Raw genomic sequence first — 17,862 nt, 5'->3', positions numbered from 1 at the left:
AAAGACAGCGGCAGCGGAATAAGATAAGTTGATTTTCCGACACGGAAGGGAGATTACGTTGCACACGAGCTCAGCCATCAGCCGCAAGTGCTTCTGTGAAAGAAGTTTGCTTTCGCTGCAGCAACATTCATTGTGCGGACGCACGTGTTGCTACCCACCCTCAACAAGAATTTTGCTGCGGCTCACTATTTTTTTTCATCACCGGAATGCAGTTTTGGTGCAGTCCATATGGTGGCGAAGGAATAGGAGGTCTTTTGTCAAGCATTCTTCATGCCGGAACCTCGGTTGGATAACTGGTTGCCAAGCTCCGCAAGGTAGATGCCAAGTACAGTCCAACAGCGTACCGAAACTGTCTGTTACGATATCGAAGCTAACACAGTGGGACGAGTTGAGAAGCCCAAGGCCAAAAAGATGAAGCGGCTCGGATGATGAGGGGACAAAGTGTACATACTGTACCTTGAGGGCTGCATTGTTGCACCGAAGAAAATAGGTAAATAGATTGCTGGAGCTGCATTCGGACTCCGACGAACTGGTCTGGTCTACTCTTAGATTACTAAGCGATAGATGGATGCACCTTGCTGATCGCTGTGCAAAGATGAAACGGGAAGGCTTGGCGGAAGGTGGTTAATTACTTGTACCGAACCAATGCCGGACTCATATGAAGTGACTTTTTTTTAATGTCGGCGTTTGGTTTCTCGGTTACTGCCGAGATAGGGGTGTTCTGCAGCAAGCAGATCGGGGTACTTGTACGAGTCCGATAATGCGAGCTTTTCGGGTCACCAATATTTCGGGTGAGCTGATTGAATGAAGAATTGGCAGGAAAGCAGACCAACTTCCGCGCTATAGCGAGCTTGTCAAGTCCGAAATGTCCTTTTTTTTAGGCGTTCAGTCGCTAGTGCCGGGTTTAAGGGCCACCAAACTATAGTTGCTACAAGGATCAAAGCTGTGCCCCTTCAGAGATGACTAATTACAGTACAAAGGGGAATACAGTTTGTGTGTGCACAGGCTCAGTTGAGTGGGCTCAGGTTCAGAGTTACGGGAGGGTCTGTTGGTGGCGCTTCCGTGGACAAGTTTCGGTGTAAAAAAAGTAAACAAGTTGGTCCAACAGCTGTAGGTTAGGCAACTGGAGGCTAACTTTGGAGCAGTAATTTATGCGATGAAGCTTTTTTTCAATCAGGAGAGATGTTGGGTTGGATAGGAGTCGGCCAAAACCAATGATAGCCAAGAGTCGAGACAAAAATAGATCGGATAAATAAATGAGCGTGATAACAAGTAGCTACAGCAGGTTTTGGATCTCGACGTTCTAAGGTAGAGAAGATACTTTGAAGAGGTTGAAGGGCAGTAGAAATGTGAGTCCGTCAAGTAATGCGACAATGTTTGGTCTCCTTTCATCTTGAGACCTATTATTATCACAATGGTTGGATTTTAGGTAGTGATACGAGTAGTTACTCTTAGCTACTTGTAGCTACGGATAGGGGCCAGTCTGAGGACCCAGGAAGGGCGCGGTATTCGGGGCAACCGTGTCTTATTCTCGCCATGTAGGGTCTGCTAACTAGTACCTTGATCCATGTGCCGAAGGCGTCGGTCGTCTGTCTTTTATTGAGCTTGACTGTCATGCCACGTCTTGGTTGTTTTTTATTTTTAAGTCAAGCTCGGGCAACCGAGACCTGTCTTGAGGCGGTCAGCGAACGAGTACTGGTGCTCGTACGGTACGAGTACGTACTTATAGGAGAGGTGGTGGAGCAATATCGATGGATCGATAAAGCCCCCATGCGCCAATCGTTCCATGCACAACTGCACCCCAACCGGAGGAACTGTGGTGAGACAAGCCCACCCTTCATCTCTCACACAAGCACCCAGTGGAGCCAGTCAGAAAGTAGACTTTGGGAAGAGAAACCGATCAACGGCTGAGTTTGACGTCAGTAGAGATACCGAGCAGCTGGAACAAGGGCCCAGCAAGCGAAGAGAGGCCCCAGCCCGGTGACCGGAGCGATAAGAAGGGGCCACCCTGACGGTGGCGAACACAAAGGCTGGGCGAAACGTCAACCTCTCGGTGTACCTAAGCTCTCAACGGCAAAAAACCTTGACCTTGGAGGCCCGCTTACAAATAGGCATCTGAGAAGCATCAAAAAGTATCCACGCTGCTGCTATTTGGGATCGGGTCGGAAAGTGAGATAAAAAGAGGGACATGTTCCGGAGGGGATGATGGCCATGTTGGGGAAATAATAGCCCCAAGTGGAAGTTACAGAGTGTGTGCTGCCAACGTCGACTTGCCACTATCGGAGCCATTGAAAAAATATCCCTCATTCTCATCAGGTAGAGCCACCCACCTTGGTGCTTGCACTACGTAGTGTAGCGATACAACACCAAGCGTAGCGGCACCCTCATACCTACCCCACCTGTTTAAGGGATATACTTGTATAACGTTGCATTTATATCTCGACTAATTGGTTGAAATGTGCGACGCTGGCTGCCCTGGCGGCTCACGGCACGGTGATCCATCTGCGACCGTCACACGCCGGACTCTACAATGTACGCCGCCAGCCAAGCACATGGCGTATTGCTAAACGACAATGTACCAAGCGATAGCTGCGATGACTGTATGATTTAAAAGCCACCCAAGGTTTTTTGGCTTCCACATCTCCTCCAGAACATACCTTTGGCTTTTTGCTTTTCTTGCACGGCTGAGCGGAACGGAAAGGTGCTAGAAACTGGTTGCTTCCTTCCGATGCAGGCGACTTGGACTGACAAACCATTGCGACGGTGGCAGAGGGTCTAAGTTTGACAGGCTGGGCGATGGGCCAACCGAGGCATTGGCACATGTGTACAGGACAAATCTGACAGCTCTCACCGGCTGCTTCACACAGCTTCGCCATTGCACGGTTCGTCCGATTGTCATAGTCGGACAAGCTTCCATAACAGCTTTCGTTTGGGTTTGGCGATTGTATGTTTTGAATTAGATGCATCTGAAAGTTCCCTTTTCGGATCGGGCTGATATGCATAACAAAGTGCGAGGCCAGCTTCCAGTAGCTCAGCAAGATCAAATAAATACAAGAGTGTAGCCCACTGTAGCAACTCTAAGCTACCTGACGAACGTGTCTCGATCAATGTGAGTATACCATGGCGTCTTAGCGGGCCTGGTGCCGCTGCTATCTGCTGATTTTACTTGAATGGAGAGAGTAGCCCAACCAACCTTGCTGGAAGGGTTAACCGTTCTAGCCTTGCTGCTTGGAAGAGGTTCCAAAGTCTAGACGGAAAAGGATCCAACTTTTTTCTTCCTCACACATATCACCACTCCAAGCACCATGGACAACGGCCCTATCGATCCCAATCGGGACGTGGAGCAAGAACACCCGGTGCAAGTCGACCACACCGAGAAGCACGAATCTTCCTCCTCCGGAGCTCCTCTAACGCAGATGTCGGAAACCTCGGAAGATAACACTTACACGGCGACCCCGGTGCCTCTCACCGATGTCGAGAACATGGACCCCGATTCCCGGGACGTGAACGATCTGCAGCGGGTGCTGTCCAACCCCGAGTCGCTGCACAAGCTGCAGTCATACACAGAGCAGATTTCTCGTCGAATGACCCAAGATGAGCGAGAGTCTCTCAAGAACAACGAAGACACCTTTGACCTGGCCCGAATTCTCGACGGCTTTGTGCAAAAGTCCCACGAGCAAGGCGTGCACATGCGTTCTGCAGGCGTGGGCTGGAGAAACCTGACCACCGACGGTATCGACCAGTCCACCGTCTTTGTTCCTTCGGTCGACGAGCTGCTGCGAGCCCTGGCCACCCTGCCAGTCCAAATCGCTAAGGCTTTCAAGAAGAAGCAGACTCGACACATTATCCAGAACAACAACGGAGTGCTCAAGGCCGGAGAGATGTGCCTGGTGCTCGGCCGACCTGGATCTGGATGCTCCACCTTCCTCAAGACCATTACCGGACAGGTCGGAGGCTACACTGGCGTGGAGGGAGACATTTCATACGACGGTCTCAGCCAGAAGGACATGCTGGAGTACTTTAAGTCGGACATTATCTACAATGGAGAGCTGGACGTGCATTTCCCCCATCTCACCGTCGAAGAGACTCTTAACTTTGCTGTCGGATGCCGAACCCCACGACAGCGTCTGGACGGACTCACTCGAGACCAGTACATCAAAAACTACGTCCAGCTGCTGGCAACCGTCTTCGGTCTGCGTCACACCTACAACACCAAGGTTGGAAACGATTTCGTTCGAGGTGTGTCTGGAGGAGAGCGAAAGCGAGTCTCTATTGCAGAGGCCCTGGCTACCCGAGCTTCCATTTTTGCTTGGGATAACGCTACTCGAGGTCTCGATGCCTCCACTGCTCTGGAATACTCTCAGGCCATCCGAGCCACCACTAACATTCTCAACAATGCGTCGTTTGTTGCCATCTACCAGGCCGGAGAGCACATCTACAACCTCTTTGACAAGGTCACTGTGCTCTACTCTGGTCGACAGATTTACTACGGACCCGCCGATCACGCCAAGGACTACTTCCAGCGAATGGGTTACGAGTGCCCTCCTCGACAGACTACCGCCGAGTTCCTCACAGCTGTTACCGACCCCCTTGGCCGAGAGCCCTACCCTGAGATGGTCGGCAAGGTGCCCACCACCGCTGACGAGTTCGAGAAGTACTGGCTGGCCTCCCCCGAGTTCCGAGTGGTCCAAGCCGAGTACGACGACTATGTGGGTTCCCATAACGCCGAGGAGACATTCCAGAACATGCAGGACTCGCTGTCCAAGGATAAGATGAAGCGACAGCGAAAGAAGTCGCCCTACCTCATCTCCTTTGCCATGCAGATGCGACTCCTCACCCAGCGAGGTTTCGAGCGTCTCAAGGGAGACATGGCCTACCAGACCATCAACGTGTGTGCCAACATCATCCAGGCCCTCGTCATTGGTTCGCTTTTCTACAACATTACTGAGTCCACCGCTGGAGCATTCTCTCGAGGTGGTGTTCTTTTCTTTACTCTTCTGTTTAATGCTCTCGCCTCTATGGCCGAGATTTCCCACTCCTTCTCCCAGCGACCTATTATTGTGAAGCAAAAAAGTTACTCGTTCTACCACCCTGCCGGCGAGGCCCTCCAGGCCCTGCTGACCGATATCCCCGGTAAGCTTGTTACCATGATCTGTTTCACCCTCATTGTTTATTTCTTGACCCACCTGAACCGAACGGCCGGCCAGTTCTTTGCCCATCTGTTCATTTTGTTCGTCACAACCCAGTGTATGACGGCCTTTTTCCAAGTGCTGGCCTCTGCCACTCCTTCCGTTGAAGTTGCCAATTCGCTGGCTGGTATTGGTATTCTGATTATCGTCGTCTACTCTGGTTATATGATCCCCACCCCTACCATGCATGTGTGGTTCAAGTGGCTGAACCGAGCCAACCCTGTGGCTTACGGTTTCGAGGCCCTGATGGCCAACGAGTTTCACAACCGAGTCATGACCTGTGAGCAGATTGTGCCCGCTGGTCCAGACTACTCCGGCATGCCCGAATCCAACAAGGTCTGCTCCTTCTCTGGTTCCACACCCGGTTCTCTGGTCGTCACTGGTGACAACTACATCAAGAACTCGTACAACTACTCTTTCTCGCACATGTGGAGAAACCTGGGTATTCTGTTTGCTTTCTGGATGGGCTTCGTTTTCTTCAACGTCACCTTCTCCGAGTACATCCAATACCACTCCTCTTCTGGTGACGTTCTGCTGTTTAAGCGAGGCCATATTCCCGAGGAGCTGCAGAAGGAGGGTGCTGATATTGACGAGGTGATTGCTGACAAGGCCCAGGCTGACGATTCCGAGAAGAAGATGGACCGCCTCCTCTCCCTCGATGAAGAGCGAGACGTCTTCACCTGGCAAAATGTCGACTATGTCATTCCTATTGCTGGCGGTACTCGAAAGCTGCTAGATAACGTGCAGGGTTACGTCAAGCCCGGTACTATCACTGCTCTTATGGGAGAGTCTGGTGCTGGTAAGACCACTCTACTCAACGTTCTGTCTCAGCGAATCAACTTTGGTGTCATCACTGGTGACATGCTTGTCAACGGCCGACCTCTGGATCGAACTTTCCAGCGACGAACCGGTTATGTCCAGCAGCAGGATCTGCATCTTGCTGAGTCCACTGTTCGTGAATCTCTGATTTTCTCTGCCCGTCTTCGACAGCCCTCTTTTGTCCCCGACCAGGAGAAGATTGACTACTGTGACAAGATCATCAAGCTGCTTGGTATGGAAGCTTACGCAGAGTCTCTTGTTGGAGAGACTGGTCGAGGTCTCAACGTGGAGCAACGAAAGAAGCTGTCTATCGGTGTCGAGCTTGTCGCCAAGCCTTCTTTGCTGCTGTTCTTGGATGAGCCTACTTCTGGTCTTGACTCTCAGTCTGCTTGGGCTATTGTCCAGTTCCTCAAGAACCTTGCTGCTGCCGGCCAGGCCATTCTGTGTACCATCCATCAGCCTTCTGCTACTCTGTTTGAGGAGTTTGACCGTCTTCTGCTTCTGAAGAAGGGTGGCCAGACCGTCTACTTCGGTGATATTGGTAAGAACTCCAACACCCTGGTCTCTTACTTTGAGCGACAGGGTGGTCGAAAGTGTGCTCCCGATGAGAACCCTGCCGAATACATTCTCGAGTGTATCGGTGCCGGTGCTACTGCTACTGCCGATGGAGACTGGCACGATAAGTGGAAGAACTCTGAGGAGTACCGACAGACCACCGATGAGATTGCCAAGCTCCAACAGGAGCTTGCTCAGCGACCCCAGAAGGAACTGGACCCCTCTCTTCAGCGAAAGTACGCTGCTCCTTACATGACTCAGCTGCGATGGGTTCTTCGACGAACCCAGATTCAGTTCTGGCGGTCTCCCGGCTACATTATGGCCAAGTTCATGCTTCTTATCGTTGGTGGTCTCTTCATTGGTTTCTCTTTCTGGGACATCAAGTTCACCCTGTCTGGAATGCAGAATGCCATTTTCGCTGTCTTCATGATCACCACTCTGTCTGTGCCTCTTATCAACCAGATCCAGTCGTTTGCCTTCCAGTCCCGAGAGTTGTTTGAGGTTCGAGAGTCGTCATCCAACACCTTCCACTGGTCTTGTCTGCTCTTCTCTCAGTTCATTTCTGAGCTGCCTTACGCTCTGATTGGTGGAACCATCTTTTACTGCTGTGTCTACTTCCCCACCAAGCTAGGTACTTCTGCTCGAGTGGCCGGATACTTCTACTTCATCTACGCCATTCTGTTCAACCTGTACTACCTGTCCTTCGGTCTGTGGATTCTCTACTTTTCGCCTGATGTGCCCTCGGCTTCCATCATTACCTCGCTCATGTTCTCCTTCGTCATTGCCTTCTGTGGTGTTATGCAACCCGCTTCTCTCATGCCTGGTTTCTGGACCTTCATGTACAAGCTGTCTCCCTTCACCTACATTATTCAGGCCTATGTTGGAGATGTTATGCATGACCGAAAGATTACCTGTCTGCCCCGAGAGTTCTCTCGATTCAACCCTCCCAGTGGGCAGACTTGTCAGGAGTATGCTGGTAAGTTCCTGAGCCAGGCCACCGGCTACCTTGAGGACCCCAACGCCACTACCCAGTGTGGTTACTGCCCTTACTCTGTGGCTGACGAGTTCATTGCCACTGTGGGCATCAAGTACCACTACCGATGGCGAAACGTTGGTTTCATCTGCGCCTACATCATCTTCAACATCTGTGCCATGGTTCTTTGCTACTACCTGGCCCGTGTTCGAGTGTGGCGAACTGGTGCTGCCATTGCTGACTGGAAGGCTAAGCGAGCCAACAAGAAGAAGGCTGCTTCCAGCGAGAAGGCCTAGATGGAGGATTTGCGGAGGATTCACACACAAAACTGTTTATTGACACTATAGAATGATACATTGAGATTGATTTATTAAAAAAAATACTTGTAGTTGGTTTTAGTAAAGTGATCTAGAAAGTTACGTACTTGTACTAAGTGGTCATGAGGACAGTGCAAAAAGTTGGAACAGTACTTCTACTTTATTCGTACAGAAGTAGGATATCTACTGGAAGTGTCCGGATGTTGTCGCTAGATGTGCACCAAAAAAAAACACACGGCACATCTCAACCTGTTTCTCTGACTCAATATATTACTCATTTCACCACCCCTATGCCCCAATTGGCTTGCTTCTGATGTTCTGTTGTAACTCCGCCTGCAGGTGGCATGTAATATGAGTAGTGGACGGCACTACGGAGTCCGAAGAAACGGCACACGGAAATGCAGTATAGAAGACGACACTAGGGAGATTGAGCCGTGAAAAGGTCATATTGGAGATTTTTTCGGATACATTGGACTTGTGTATACGATCAAACTCCCTCATAAAGCACCTTATCACTCCCTGTCGCTCCGTAGGGTATCTAGAGTGATTCTTGATAAGATCTGACACTGTCACTTGAGCCGCATAACCTTCGTATACAAGGCACGACTCAGAGGAACTGTTGAGGGCCGGTGGCGTTCAATTGCGATGGAGACAGCACTACAAGTATCGTAATTGTAGTGGATTGAGATTGACGGGGGTTCTTGCAGACCTTGGAGGACACCGTGGCAAATTATCTGGTCACATGACCACATTGAAGGAACCGCACCTCTCATGAGCTCTCTCCACACAAACTTAACTTGGAGTTCTTTTGAGATGAACGGCTTCCGTGCCATATCCACTTGTCCCAACCTTGTTAGTTATCCCACCACACCACAATGAGAAGTATATATAGAGCCAGAGCCCCGTCCAAGACAACCCCACTTCTAGCCCAACACCTTACCTCCTCCCGCCGGTACTCCACAATGTCGCCCAACCCCGTCAACACCGCCTCTCTCGATGCCTGGAAGACCCAGGCCTTCAAGTCGGACAAGAACCGACTCGCGCAGGCCGCCATCTCGCGAGGTAACTTCCAGGACATGATCATTGACCGGTCCGCCCTCAACAAGAACATTGGCGTCTTCAACACCCAGATCCAGCTCGAGGGCACCCCCATCACGTACCAGCGGTCCTCGGGCCGATGCTGGATCTTCGCCTCGCTCAATGTGCTGCGGATCGCCCTGCAGCAAAAGCTCAAGATCCCCTCGTTCCAGTTCTCCCAGACCTATCTCTTCTTCTACGACAAGCTGGAGAAGTCCAACTGGTTCCTGGATAATGTCATTGACACCGCCGACGAGGAGCTCGACTCGCGGCTCGTGCAGGAGCTGCTCAAGGAGCCCGTCAACGACGGAGGCCAGTTTGATATGATCATCAACCTAGTGGAGAAGTACGGCCTCGTGCCTCTCGACGTGTTCCCCGACTCGTGGAACTCGGAGAACTCCCGAAACATGTGCTACCTCATCACCGAGAAGCTGCGAGAGTACGCTCTGACCCTGCGTGAGCTGGTCAAGGCTGGCAAGAAGGACGAGGCTCTTGCAATGAAGGCCGACTTCCTCCAGGAGATCCACACCATTCTGTGCATCACTCTGGGCACTCCTCCTGCCGTGGACGAGAAGTTCACCTGGGACTTCCAGACCCGAGACAAGGTGTCTGATGACAAGGAGCTCGAGATCTCCGCCAAGAAGGTGGAGACTCTGCAGCTGACCCCCAAGGAGCTTTACGAGCTCATTGGAATCGACTTCAAGAAGTACTTTTCTCTCATCAACGACCCCCGAAACGAGTACAACAAGCGATACACCGTTGACCGACTCAACAATGTTGCTGGTGGAGCGAAGGCCCACGTTGACTACGTCAACACGGATATTTCCGAGCTCAAGAAGGCCGCCATTAAGGCCATCCAGAACAACGAGGCTGTTTTCTTCGGTTCTGACGTTGGCAAGTTTGGAGACCGAAAGTCCGGTGTGCTCGACACTCAGGCCTGGGACTACAACCTGGGTTTCAACACCAGCATGAAACTGAACAAGAAGCAGCGCCTCCAGACAGGTTCTTCCATGATGACCCACGCAATGGCCATCACTGCCGTTCATCTTGATGAGAGCGGAAAGCCCGTTCGATGGCGAATTGAAAACTCTTGGGGTAAGGACAACGGTAAGGACGGCTATTACCAGATGTCCGATGCTTGGTTCGATGAGTATGTCTTCCAGGTGGTCACCACCGACAAGTACGTTGAGCCCGAGGTTCTTGAGATTCTCAAGCAGGAGCCCAAGGTTCTGCCTCTGTGGGATCCCATGGGAGCTCTCGCCCGACTCTAAGTCTAGTATTTATGCACGAATAATGATGATATGATATCAAACAAGGACGTAATTCGGCGTACCCAATACAATTGTAGTTAATATATAAAGATGGAGATAATTACATTTTCGATACAGTCATCAGATACGAAAGATCGATCAAAATAATCATCTGTGCCAAATAAAGTTCGTATAAGAAGCTTAACCTAATCAACCTGGACGCGAACATATCCCTTGATTGGAGCGACACGCCATGCGGTGCAAAGCTCTATGAGTTGAAAAAGAAAAGGATAGACATGTAAAGCAAGCAAAAAGAAGGGGCCCAACCGGGAATTGAACCCGGGACCTCTCGCAAATTGCCTAGGACACCCTAAGCGAGAATTATACCACTAAACCATCGGGCCTCCGATAGTGACGTTTTTGGAACGTGTTCCGTTTTCTTGGGCCATTAAACTCACGTGACCCAGAGAAAAAAGCTTAATTCTGTCGCAAAAAGCCGTTAAAACTGGGCAATGGGTTATGATCGGGTGTTTTTACAAATGTTTCTTGAGAATAAAATTTTCTTTACATATTAAAGATATAATACTTGGTTATGCTTTCTTCTCAACTGTTGCTGGGGTGGTAGTGGTTGTAGCGCTAGCTGTTGTTGAGGTTGTGGATGATGTAGTAGCTGAGGCGAGAGGGGTGGTTTTCTTCTTGGATTCAGTTTCCTTTGCCGCCAGAGTCTTCTTTTTGGGACCAGGCTTCTTGGCAGGCTTCTTGGTCTCCACCGGCTTGGGAGCTTCTTCAATTAGTGGCCCGGAGTACACGAAGAAGCCGTCTTGAGTTGATGCTTGTTGTTCTTCCCATGCAGTCTCTGTGTCGTCAATGAAGGGATCGTTAAGATCGTATTTACCCTCCACTCGCTGTCGCCGTTTCATTTCCTTCTCTTCCTTTTCCTTGTCCTTGTCCTCTTCCTCTTCGTCGTCGTCCTCCACCTCTCCATCGTCGTCCACGAGATCAAGAGCCTGGTTGGGGTGCACATGATCGTATCCGTACTTGTCCTCAGCCAATCGGGTGAAGTTGAGCACAGTGGTATCATCAGCTGATGCGGTCCAGTCATTGGCCTTGTCTGGAGTGGAGTAAAAGTCGTACTCCTCGTTATCAATCACGTACTGTTTGGGTTCAGGCAACGCAGCAGACTTGTCGGCCTTCTTGAGAACAGACTGTGAGGGTTTGACCTTGACGTTTCCTCCAGCCAGACGGATTCGGAGTCGCAGAGTCACCTCCGGCTTGGAGCCTCGACTGGCGTCCTTGTTCTGCCCAATGGCATCCAGTCCCTGGGCCTGTTTCTTGCCTGGCGACATGGGCACTGAAGGAGGAGGAGGAATATTTTCCTTGGGCCTTGCCGTCACCTTGTCGTCGGAGCCAGTGACAATAGGAATGGATCCCACCGACTGCTGTGTCTGATCATCCTTCTTTTGCTTCTTCTTTCCCTTCTTTGGCGCTGCTGGGTCGTCAGCCTTCTTCCGTTTCCCTGCTGCCGTGGTAGCTGTCGGTTTTGCCGCTGCTGTCGCTGCTGTGGATGCCGCCTTGCCCGCCTTCTTCCCCCCCGCCGTAGTTGGTGCCGCTGCCGGTGTGGCAGGTGTAGCAGGGGTAGCCGGACTAGAAGCTGTTTTGGACGGAGGGGCAGGAGCCGCAGGCTGAGGTGGTTGCTGCGCCTGGACGGGAGGAGACACTTGCGATGGCGGTTGTTGGTATTGGGTCTGATATGTTTGCTGCTGCTGTTGTGGAGGCGGATAGTGCTGCTGCTGTTGCTGCTGCTGCTGCTGAAGTGGGTAGTCGCCCTGTCTGGGCTGAATCTGCGAGTAGCTAAAGGTGGTGGCATACTGGGGCGGAGGGCCCGGCTGCTGATGCGGATGTGGATGTTGGGGAGGCGATTGCTGGTATGCTAATGGGCTTCCTGGTGTCTGGTTGGTGGAGTTGTTATCATCTGACAGCAGCGACATGATGGACATGCCTGGAGAGCGGGCATGGCCTGAGGGAGGGGCCGACATGGTTCTTGTCGGATGTGATTCTTTCTGTGGGTCGCTTTGGCTATCTCCTGGATGTCGTTATGCCTCCAGAGTCCAGTGTCCAGTCCTCTTGTCGTGTCGGGGCTTAGGTTGTATGGGGGTGCGAATATATCGGCGAGTGTGCAAGTTGTCTTTTTTGCTGTCGTAATAACAGCACACTTTTCATGTTGGGACCACTTGGTCCACTTGTCCAGCTTTATGCATGGGTTGGGAGGACGGCTCGTTTGGCTGGGTATTACGTATTACCACGATCCCTACCAGTAGATCGGAAGCTGATGCAGGGTGAGATGGAGACATCTCGGGAGGGGGTTTGGGTGGTAAAAGTGCCAGAGACAGTGTAATGAGAATAGATCAATCAATACAAACAATCTCTGTCGCTATTTAACCCCCCCACCACCTCTCCTTGGCCCCTCAAGAGTGCTCATAATCAGGCTACTTTAGTCTACGCCGAGCCTCGTTTGGCTGAAACAGCTCATTTAGGGTCCATATGCACGTGCGTTACATGGGTGGGGGTGGATCAGAGGGCGGGGGGAGGTGGTCTGTAGCGCCCCCACTTGGCCTTTGCTCAACAACACCTATAGCTGTGTTTACGTGGCTATGCTGGATGTACATACCGGCATGTACTGTACGTTCCGGCACACTGCGTTCTGGTACAGTCACCCATGCCCCGCAAAAAAAAGCCCATTTTTTGTCTTTTGGCTTTCGATGTAACTCTACCGGTGCCCCTTAATTATCGCCTTTAGTTAAGCGAGCCTACACCGCACACTTAATCTGATTGGGATCGAGACTTTGCAAGCATGAACCTCCAGGCCGTCGCTCCAGGCCTCCGACTGCCGCTGCTGCCGCTGCTTCTCATAGCTGACGAAAGCGAGGAAATCGTCCAGACGTATATTGACGAGGGAACTATGTACAAGATTGCTATGGACGATGGAGAGGTGGTGGGGGTGGTGCAAGTGATTGGAGACGAAATCAAAAACCTGGCTATAGCTCCGGGCAATCAGGGTCAGGGGCTGGGAAAGAAGGCCATAAAGCTGCTTCAGGAGCAACCTCATGTGTCCAAGCTCGTCGTGGGCACCGCAAACTCGTCTATCGACAACCTGGCCTTTTACCAAAAGTGCGGGTTTCGGTTCAGCGACATTCGACGAGACTTTTTTCTCAAGTACCCCGAGCCCATTTTCGAAAACGGCATTCGGGCTATCGATATGCTGATGCTTGAATGGACAAAGTGACACTACTCGTACAATAGTTGCCGGTTGAAAGTGAGAGCAGGAGTGACAGTCATTCCCATTTGAAACATGGGGTCTCTTGAAACACATTCTGTCTCACAGATAATTGTGCCGGTACAACTGTCTACAGCCGCTTCAGATGTCACGGCCGTTATGATCTGGCTACTGTACGCGGGTACACTCTGGGTCACACACTGGTATTGTACTCGTACATACACATTGTCTTCATCCGTGGAAAGTGTCAAGTTCAAGGCTACACCTTCATACCCTGCCGTGGAATGTTCTAACCTGTCCCTAGCCCAATCACTTTGCGATGTGGTAATGCAGAGTAATGCTGATGGATCTGGGCTGATCAGACGAGACTACGGAACCTGCGACGGACACAAAGAAGCCTTGGCGGCAGCTACTGTATAAGTTGACAGTAGCAATGGTCCGTTTTTGGGCTCTTGGTATGTTCTTCAGCTGTCATTGTCACAACGCCCTCACCTGTCATCACGTTCCGTGAAATACACTTATTATCATGTATTATAACAAGGACAAGTGCCACTATGACTATGTATGTACTCGTGCAGTAGTGCCCATGGTTTTCATGGGGTAACCGCGCCCTTAGCTTCACCCTCAATCTACTCTTCAATTGTGTTTCTCCTCAGCTAAATTGCCATAGAGTATCATTCTCGTACGCCGATATCGCTTCGGAAGCTCACCTTCGTCATACTCTGGCTCGAACTTTTTTTTTTTTCTTCCATATTTTATTGGGCTAGACTACTCGTAGACTATGGGCCAACCTTGTTCTCATTCAACCGTGTAGCTGAGCCCATATTACCAGCACAAGTGAGGCGGTCCCTACTTGTAGTGGTACTAGTAGTAAAATCCAAGGCAGCCCCAATCGCCAGTATAGTCCCTCAAACCAATCAAACCAAACCTATAAACCTGACCATTTATCAACCCTACATACCGCAGGACAGAGTCTGAGTTAACGTACAGATCGGGATCCGTGGAAACGTTGCAACCAACTGAGAAAGAGAGGAGAGTGAAAGCAGAAGAGAAGGGCTGGGGAATCACATCACATTACCGTAAGACTGCTGCTATTGTGAGACAAGCCCGCATAATTACGTACCCGAATGTGCTAAAAAAACAACCACAGAATACGCCCTGTGCACCCGTACCAAACCTGTATTATCGCTCGTATCAAAATAGCAAGTTTTTACACTTGAAATAGCGTCTATGATCTCCACACCCCAAAAGGAGTTCAATTTTACTTTCGATTATTGCGTTGCACTCAGTCACTCATTCAGTATATTGCATCTGCGGAGAGAAAGACCAGCTAACTGAAACTACATCTGTGCTTGTACTGTACATACTCTCACTCGGAAAAATACTTGTTCTATCCACTAGTATTCCATTAATATACAATAAATTAAGTTATGATCGCTATAAAGCTGTTTTCACCATGCAACCTTCCCCTTCCCGTGTGTTTGTTTTTTTGTTCTTTTAGTTGTGTGCTGTGTGTCGTTTTGTAGTGCGCCTAAGTAGAGGGGTTCAACTTCAACCAGTCATATTCATCTTTCTCCTGCTTGACCAACCGCGTCAGATTGGACTTCTTGGTGCGAATGTAGGCCTCCTTAGAGAGAGGCGCAATGGGAACAGGGGCCTGCGACTGCGAGGGCTTTGGTCGAGGCGCAATAGGCACCAGAGGAACGGACTTGGTGGCCGACATGGGAGCCACAGCAGGCAGAATCTTCTTGCCGTAGGACGCAGAAGACGCAATGGGAGTCATTCGAGGCACAGCAATGGGGTTAGACTTGTCGTTGGTCAGCGAAGAAGATAACGACGAGTTGCCCGAGGTGGTGCCGGTTCCAGAGGCTCGGTTTCGCTTCTTGATCACGTCTGTCTTGAGAGAAAGAGGCCGGACAACACCGTGCAGCTTGAGGAACAGACCACAAGCGTTGCAAAGCGACTCTCCCTCAGGAGACCGTCGCCATAAAGGAGTGGTGGTTGTGTTGCAGTTGGAGCACTGCAGCGCTTCCTTGTTGGAGGGACACGATGTAGACATGGCAGACAGCGTCTGGGAGGAGGCCGAGGTGGAAACCTTTCGGAGGTTAGTAGACGACGAGTTTTGCCGCTTGATTGGTCGCAGGTTGGAGCCCATGGAGGTGGTCATTGACCGGCAGGATGCCACCTTAGGCAGCAGCTGCTTGTGTGGCGACGAGAGATTTACGCCCGAATGGTATGAAGTGGCAGCTGTGCTCTGCTCGGGAGAGGGCGACTCCGAGGCCATCGCCGAGGCGGAAGAAACCGAAAACCGCGCTTCTCGAGGAGGGGCAATGGCTGTGCTGCTGAGCGAGTTAGCCAGCGAGTGAGGGTTGGTCAGAGCGTTGTTGTTGTTGCTTCGGAAGGGGTCGAAGAACAGAGGCTCTTCCACGGGGGTGGAAGCTCCCGATGATGGCACACTGGCATTTGGAGTGTGGTGGCCAGAGGACGCAAAAGTCTGGAACTGGACGTTGGGAGATGCAGAGTAGGGAGAGGAAAAGTGTGACGACCGGTTTCGTCGGATAGGACCGCCTCGAATGGAGTTGGAGCGAGATCTCTGCTGTGCAGATAGATGCGTTTGGCTCTGGTGAGAAGGCATAGAGTTTTCCTGGTAGAAGTCGATACCCTCGACAGCCAATGGGTCCAGAGCGAAATGGAACGAGTTGTCTGCGGGGGCAGACGCTGCCATACCTCCCATTCCTCCTCCCATTCCTCCTCCAGTTCCTCCACCGGTGCTGTTGTGCTGCTGTCCCTGGGGTATACTGCTGAGCTGGCTATGTAGGTGCGAGGACGACGATGCGCTGGGGTTGTACGAGCCGAACGGTTGTGAGTTGTGCAGGTTGTTGGTGAATAGGTTGTCGGCCAGGTTTGTCGTCGAGTTGTTGGCATTTCCGTTATTGTTAGCTCCGCCCATCATGCCGCTGGCGTTGTTGTAGGCTCCAAAGCTCTGGGCCATGCCGCTGGGGGTGTCATACGAACCAATCTGGAACATGCCTCCCTTGCCGGTGTTATTGCTGGGCTCCTCGGGCGAGTCAACGATGGACTGGGGGGTCATATCCAGTCCCGACGGTGTGGCCTCGTTGGAGAAGGAGTTGGACTTCGAGAAGACTGGCTGGAAGGACGAGCTGTTGGTGTTGACCGAGCCAAACTGCGAATCCAGTCCATCATCGGGGCTGAGCAGCCCAAACTCCACATTCACACTGGAGGTGGCCACGGTAGGTGCCACCGAGGGGCTGAAATGGGCGGGGGGCTTCTGCTGCTGTTGTTGCTGCTGGGGGACGTTCTGCCGTCGCCAGTGCGAGTTGTCCATGCGGGTCTGTTGGTTGACATTCTTTTGGCCGGACAGTAGCATGCCCATGAGGTCAACGGGCTGCTGGAAGGACTCGGCTATGTTGGCGTTGATGGCCGCGGTGTTGTTGTTTGCGCTGTTGTTGGTGGCGGAGATGACATGGGTGTTGTGGGAGATTGCGTGGTTCTGCGAGTCGTTGGCGTTGCCGTCCACGTCGATGAACTTGTCGAAGATGTCGTTGTCCTCGGGGAAAAAGTCGTTGAAGCCATCCGACTCGGAGTAGCCAGAGATTCCGAACATGGAGGGAAAGTGGCTGTCTGGAGTGCGAGTCGAGGTAGAGGAGGTGTTTGGTTTGTGGGGGCGCTTTTGTCTTTTGGCTCTTGTGTCTTTTATTCCGCACCCACGGGGTTCCTGAGGAGTATCACGCTGAGTAGGTGGTGGAGAGACGTTTGCTTGTCTCGCGAACGGTCGTGTTTTTGAACGGTGGAGTCTCCAAGCTGGTTGTGTAGGAGGAGAGAAAAAAAATCGAAAAAAAGGATCAGCTGTGTGGGACTACCAAAAATTAAGTGCTGTAGGGAGGAAAGCTCAAAATGCCCTGGGTGGCCAAAAGAAGCTTTTAGACTCGGAGGAAACCCTTATAAATATGCCCTAAAATGGCACCTTGTGTCCGGCTGCACGTTCTGGCTGTATGGACAAGGTTGTGCGCCAACCTTGTAGAGAGGGTACCAAGGGCAAAAACCGACAAAAAACTCGTTTGACAAAAACCTTTTGAACCTTGTACACACCACCTTTGTCACTGTACGCCCCCAGCCCTTGTGACAGCTCTTGTGAGAGCCATGAAGGTTCCCCTAGCCACCCGAGTCGGACAAACTACGGGGAAACCACGTATTTTCAAAGTGGCTGTGGACGTGGCGGAACAACCGAGAAATGGAGACGACAAGGCAGGCGGGGGGCGAGTGTAGCACGTGACCCGGACGACCAGTTGACCGGCCGTCCTGCTCCGTGACTCTTGCCGTCTCACCACGCCGTCCTGTCTGTGCTGCACGGTGACTGAGCTCTTGTCAGTGCTTGTCCATGGTGCTT

At 51.5% G+C, this 17,862-nt stretch overlaps 6 protein-coding genes and 1 non-coding gene across 7 annotated transcripts; 2 read left to right on the top strand and 5 right to left on the bottom strand.

Moving 5' to 3' along the window:
* Positions 1–2,525: 2,525 nt before the first annotated feature.
* YALI1_F23925g (uncharacterized protein) lies at positions 2,526–3,002 on the bottom strand (the record flags this gene model as incomplete). The annotated part of the gene is made up of 1 exon (XM_068283426.1): positions 2,526–3,002. One exon carries the CDS (start codon positions 3,000–3,002, stop codon positions 2,526–2,528), a length of 477 nt encoding a protein of 158 aa, XP_068139527.1.
* Positions 3,003–3,305: 303 nt separating this feature from the next.
* On the top strand, positions 3,306–7,832 carry YALI1_F23922g (uncharacterized protein; the record flags this gene model as incomplete). Its single annotated transcript, XM_505559.3, has 1 exon — positions 3,306–7,832. The coding sequence occupies one exon, from the start codon at positions 3,306–3,308 to the stop codon at positions 7,830–7,832; it is 4,527 nt and encodes a 1,508-aa protein (XP_505559.1).
* Positions 7,833–8,728: 896 nt separating this feature from the next.
* On the top strand, positions 8,729–10,201 carry YALI1_F23867g (uncharacterized protein; the record flags this gene model as incomplete). The annotated part of the gene is made up of 1 exon (XM_505558.3): positions 8,729–10,201. One exon carries the CDS (start codon positions 8,729–8,731, stop codon positions 10,199–10,201), a length of 1,473 nt encoding a protein of 490 aa, XP_505558.2.
* Positions 10,202–10,498: 297 nt separating this feature from the next.
* Positions 10,499–10,584, bottom strand: YALI1_F23849r. Its single transcript has one exon. It is a non-coding gene; the product is annotated as a tRNA-Pro (tRNA).
* Positions 10,585–10,770: 186 nt separating this feature from the next.
* On the bottom strand, positions 10,771–12,216 carry YALI1_F23833g (uncharacterized protein; the record flags this gene model as incomplete). Its single annotated transcript, XM_505557.3, has 1 exon — positions 10,771–12,216. One exon carries the CDS (start codon positions 12,214–12,216, stop codon positions 10,771–10,773), a length of 1,446 nt encoding a protein of 481 aa, XP_505557.3.
* A 761-nt stretch (positions 12,217–12,977) lies between these two features.
* On the bottom strand, positions 12,978–13,550 carry YALI1_F23819g (uncharacterized protein; the record flags this gene model as incomplete). The annotated part of the gene is made up of 1 exon (XM_068283425.1): positions 12,978–13,550. One exon carries the CDS (start codon positions 13,548–13,550, stop codon positions 12,978–12,980), a length of 573 nt encoding a protein of 190 aa, XP_068139526.1.
* Positions 13,551–14,985: 1,435 nt separating this feature from the next.
* YALI1_F23784g (uncharacterized protein) lies at positions 14,986–17,079 on the bottom strand (the record flags this gene model as incomplete). Its single annotated transcript, XM_505556.2, has 1 exon — positions 14,986–17,079. The coding sequence occupies one exon, from the start codon at positions 17,077–17,079 to the stop codon at positions 14,986–14,988; it is 2,094 nt and encodes a 697-aa protein (XP_505556.1).
* Positions 17,080–17,862: the final 783 nt, after the last annotated feature.

This window comes from Yarrowia lipolytica, chromosome 1F (genome assembly GCF_001761485.1).
Source record: "Yarrowia lipolytica chromosome 1F, complete sequence".
Classification (NCBI taxonomy): Eukaryota; Fungi; Ascomycota; class Dipodascomycetes; order Dipodascales; genus Yarrowia; species Yarrowia lipolytica.
This window is presented reverse-complemented; position numbering and strand designations above follow the sequence as displayed.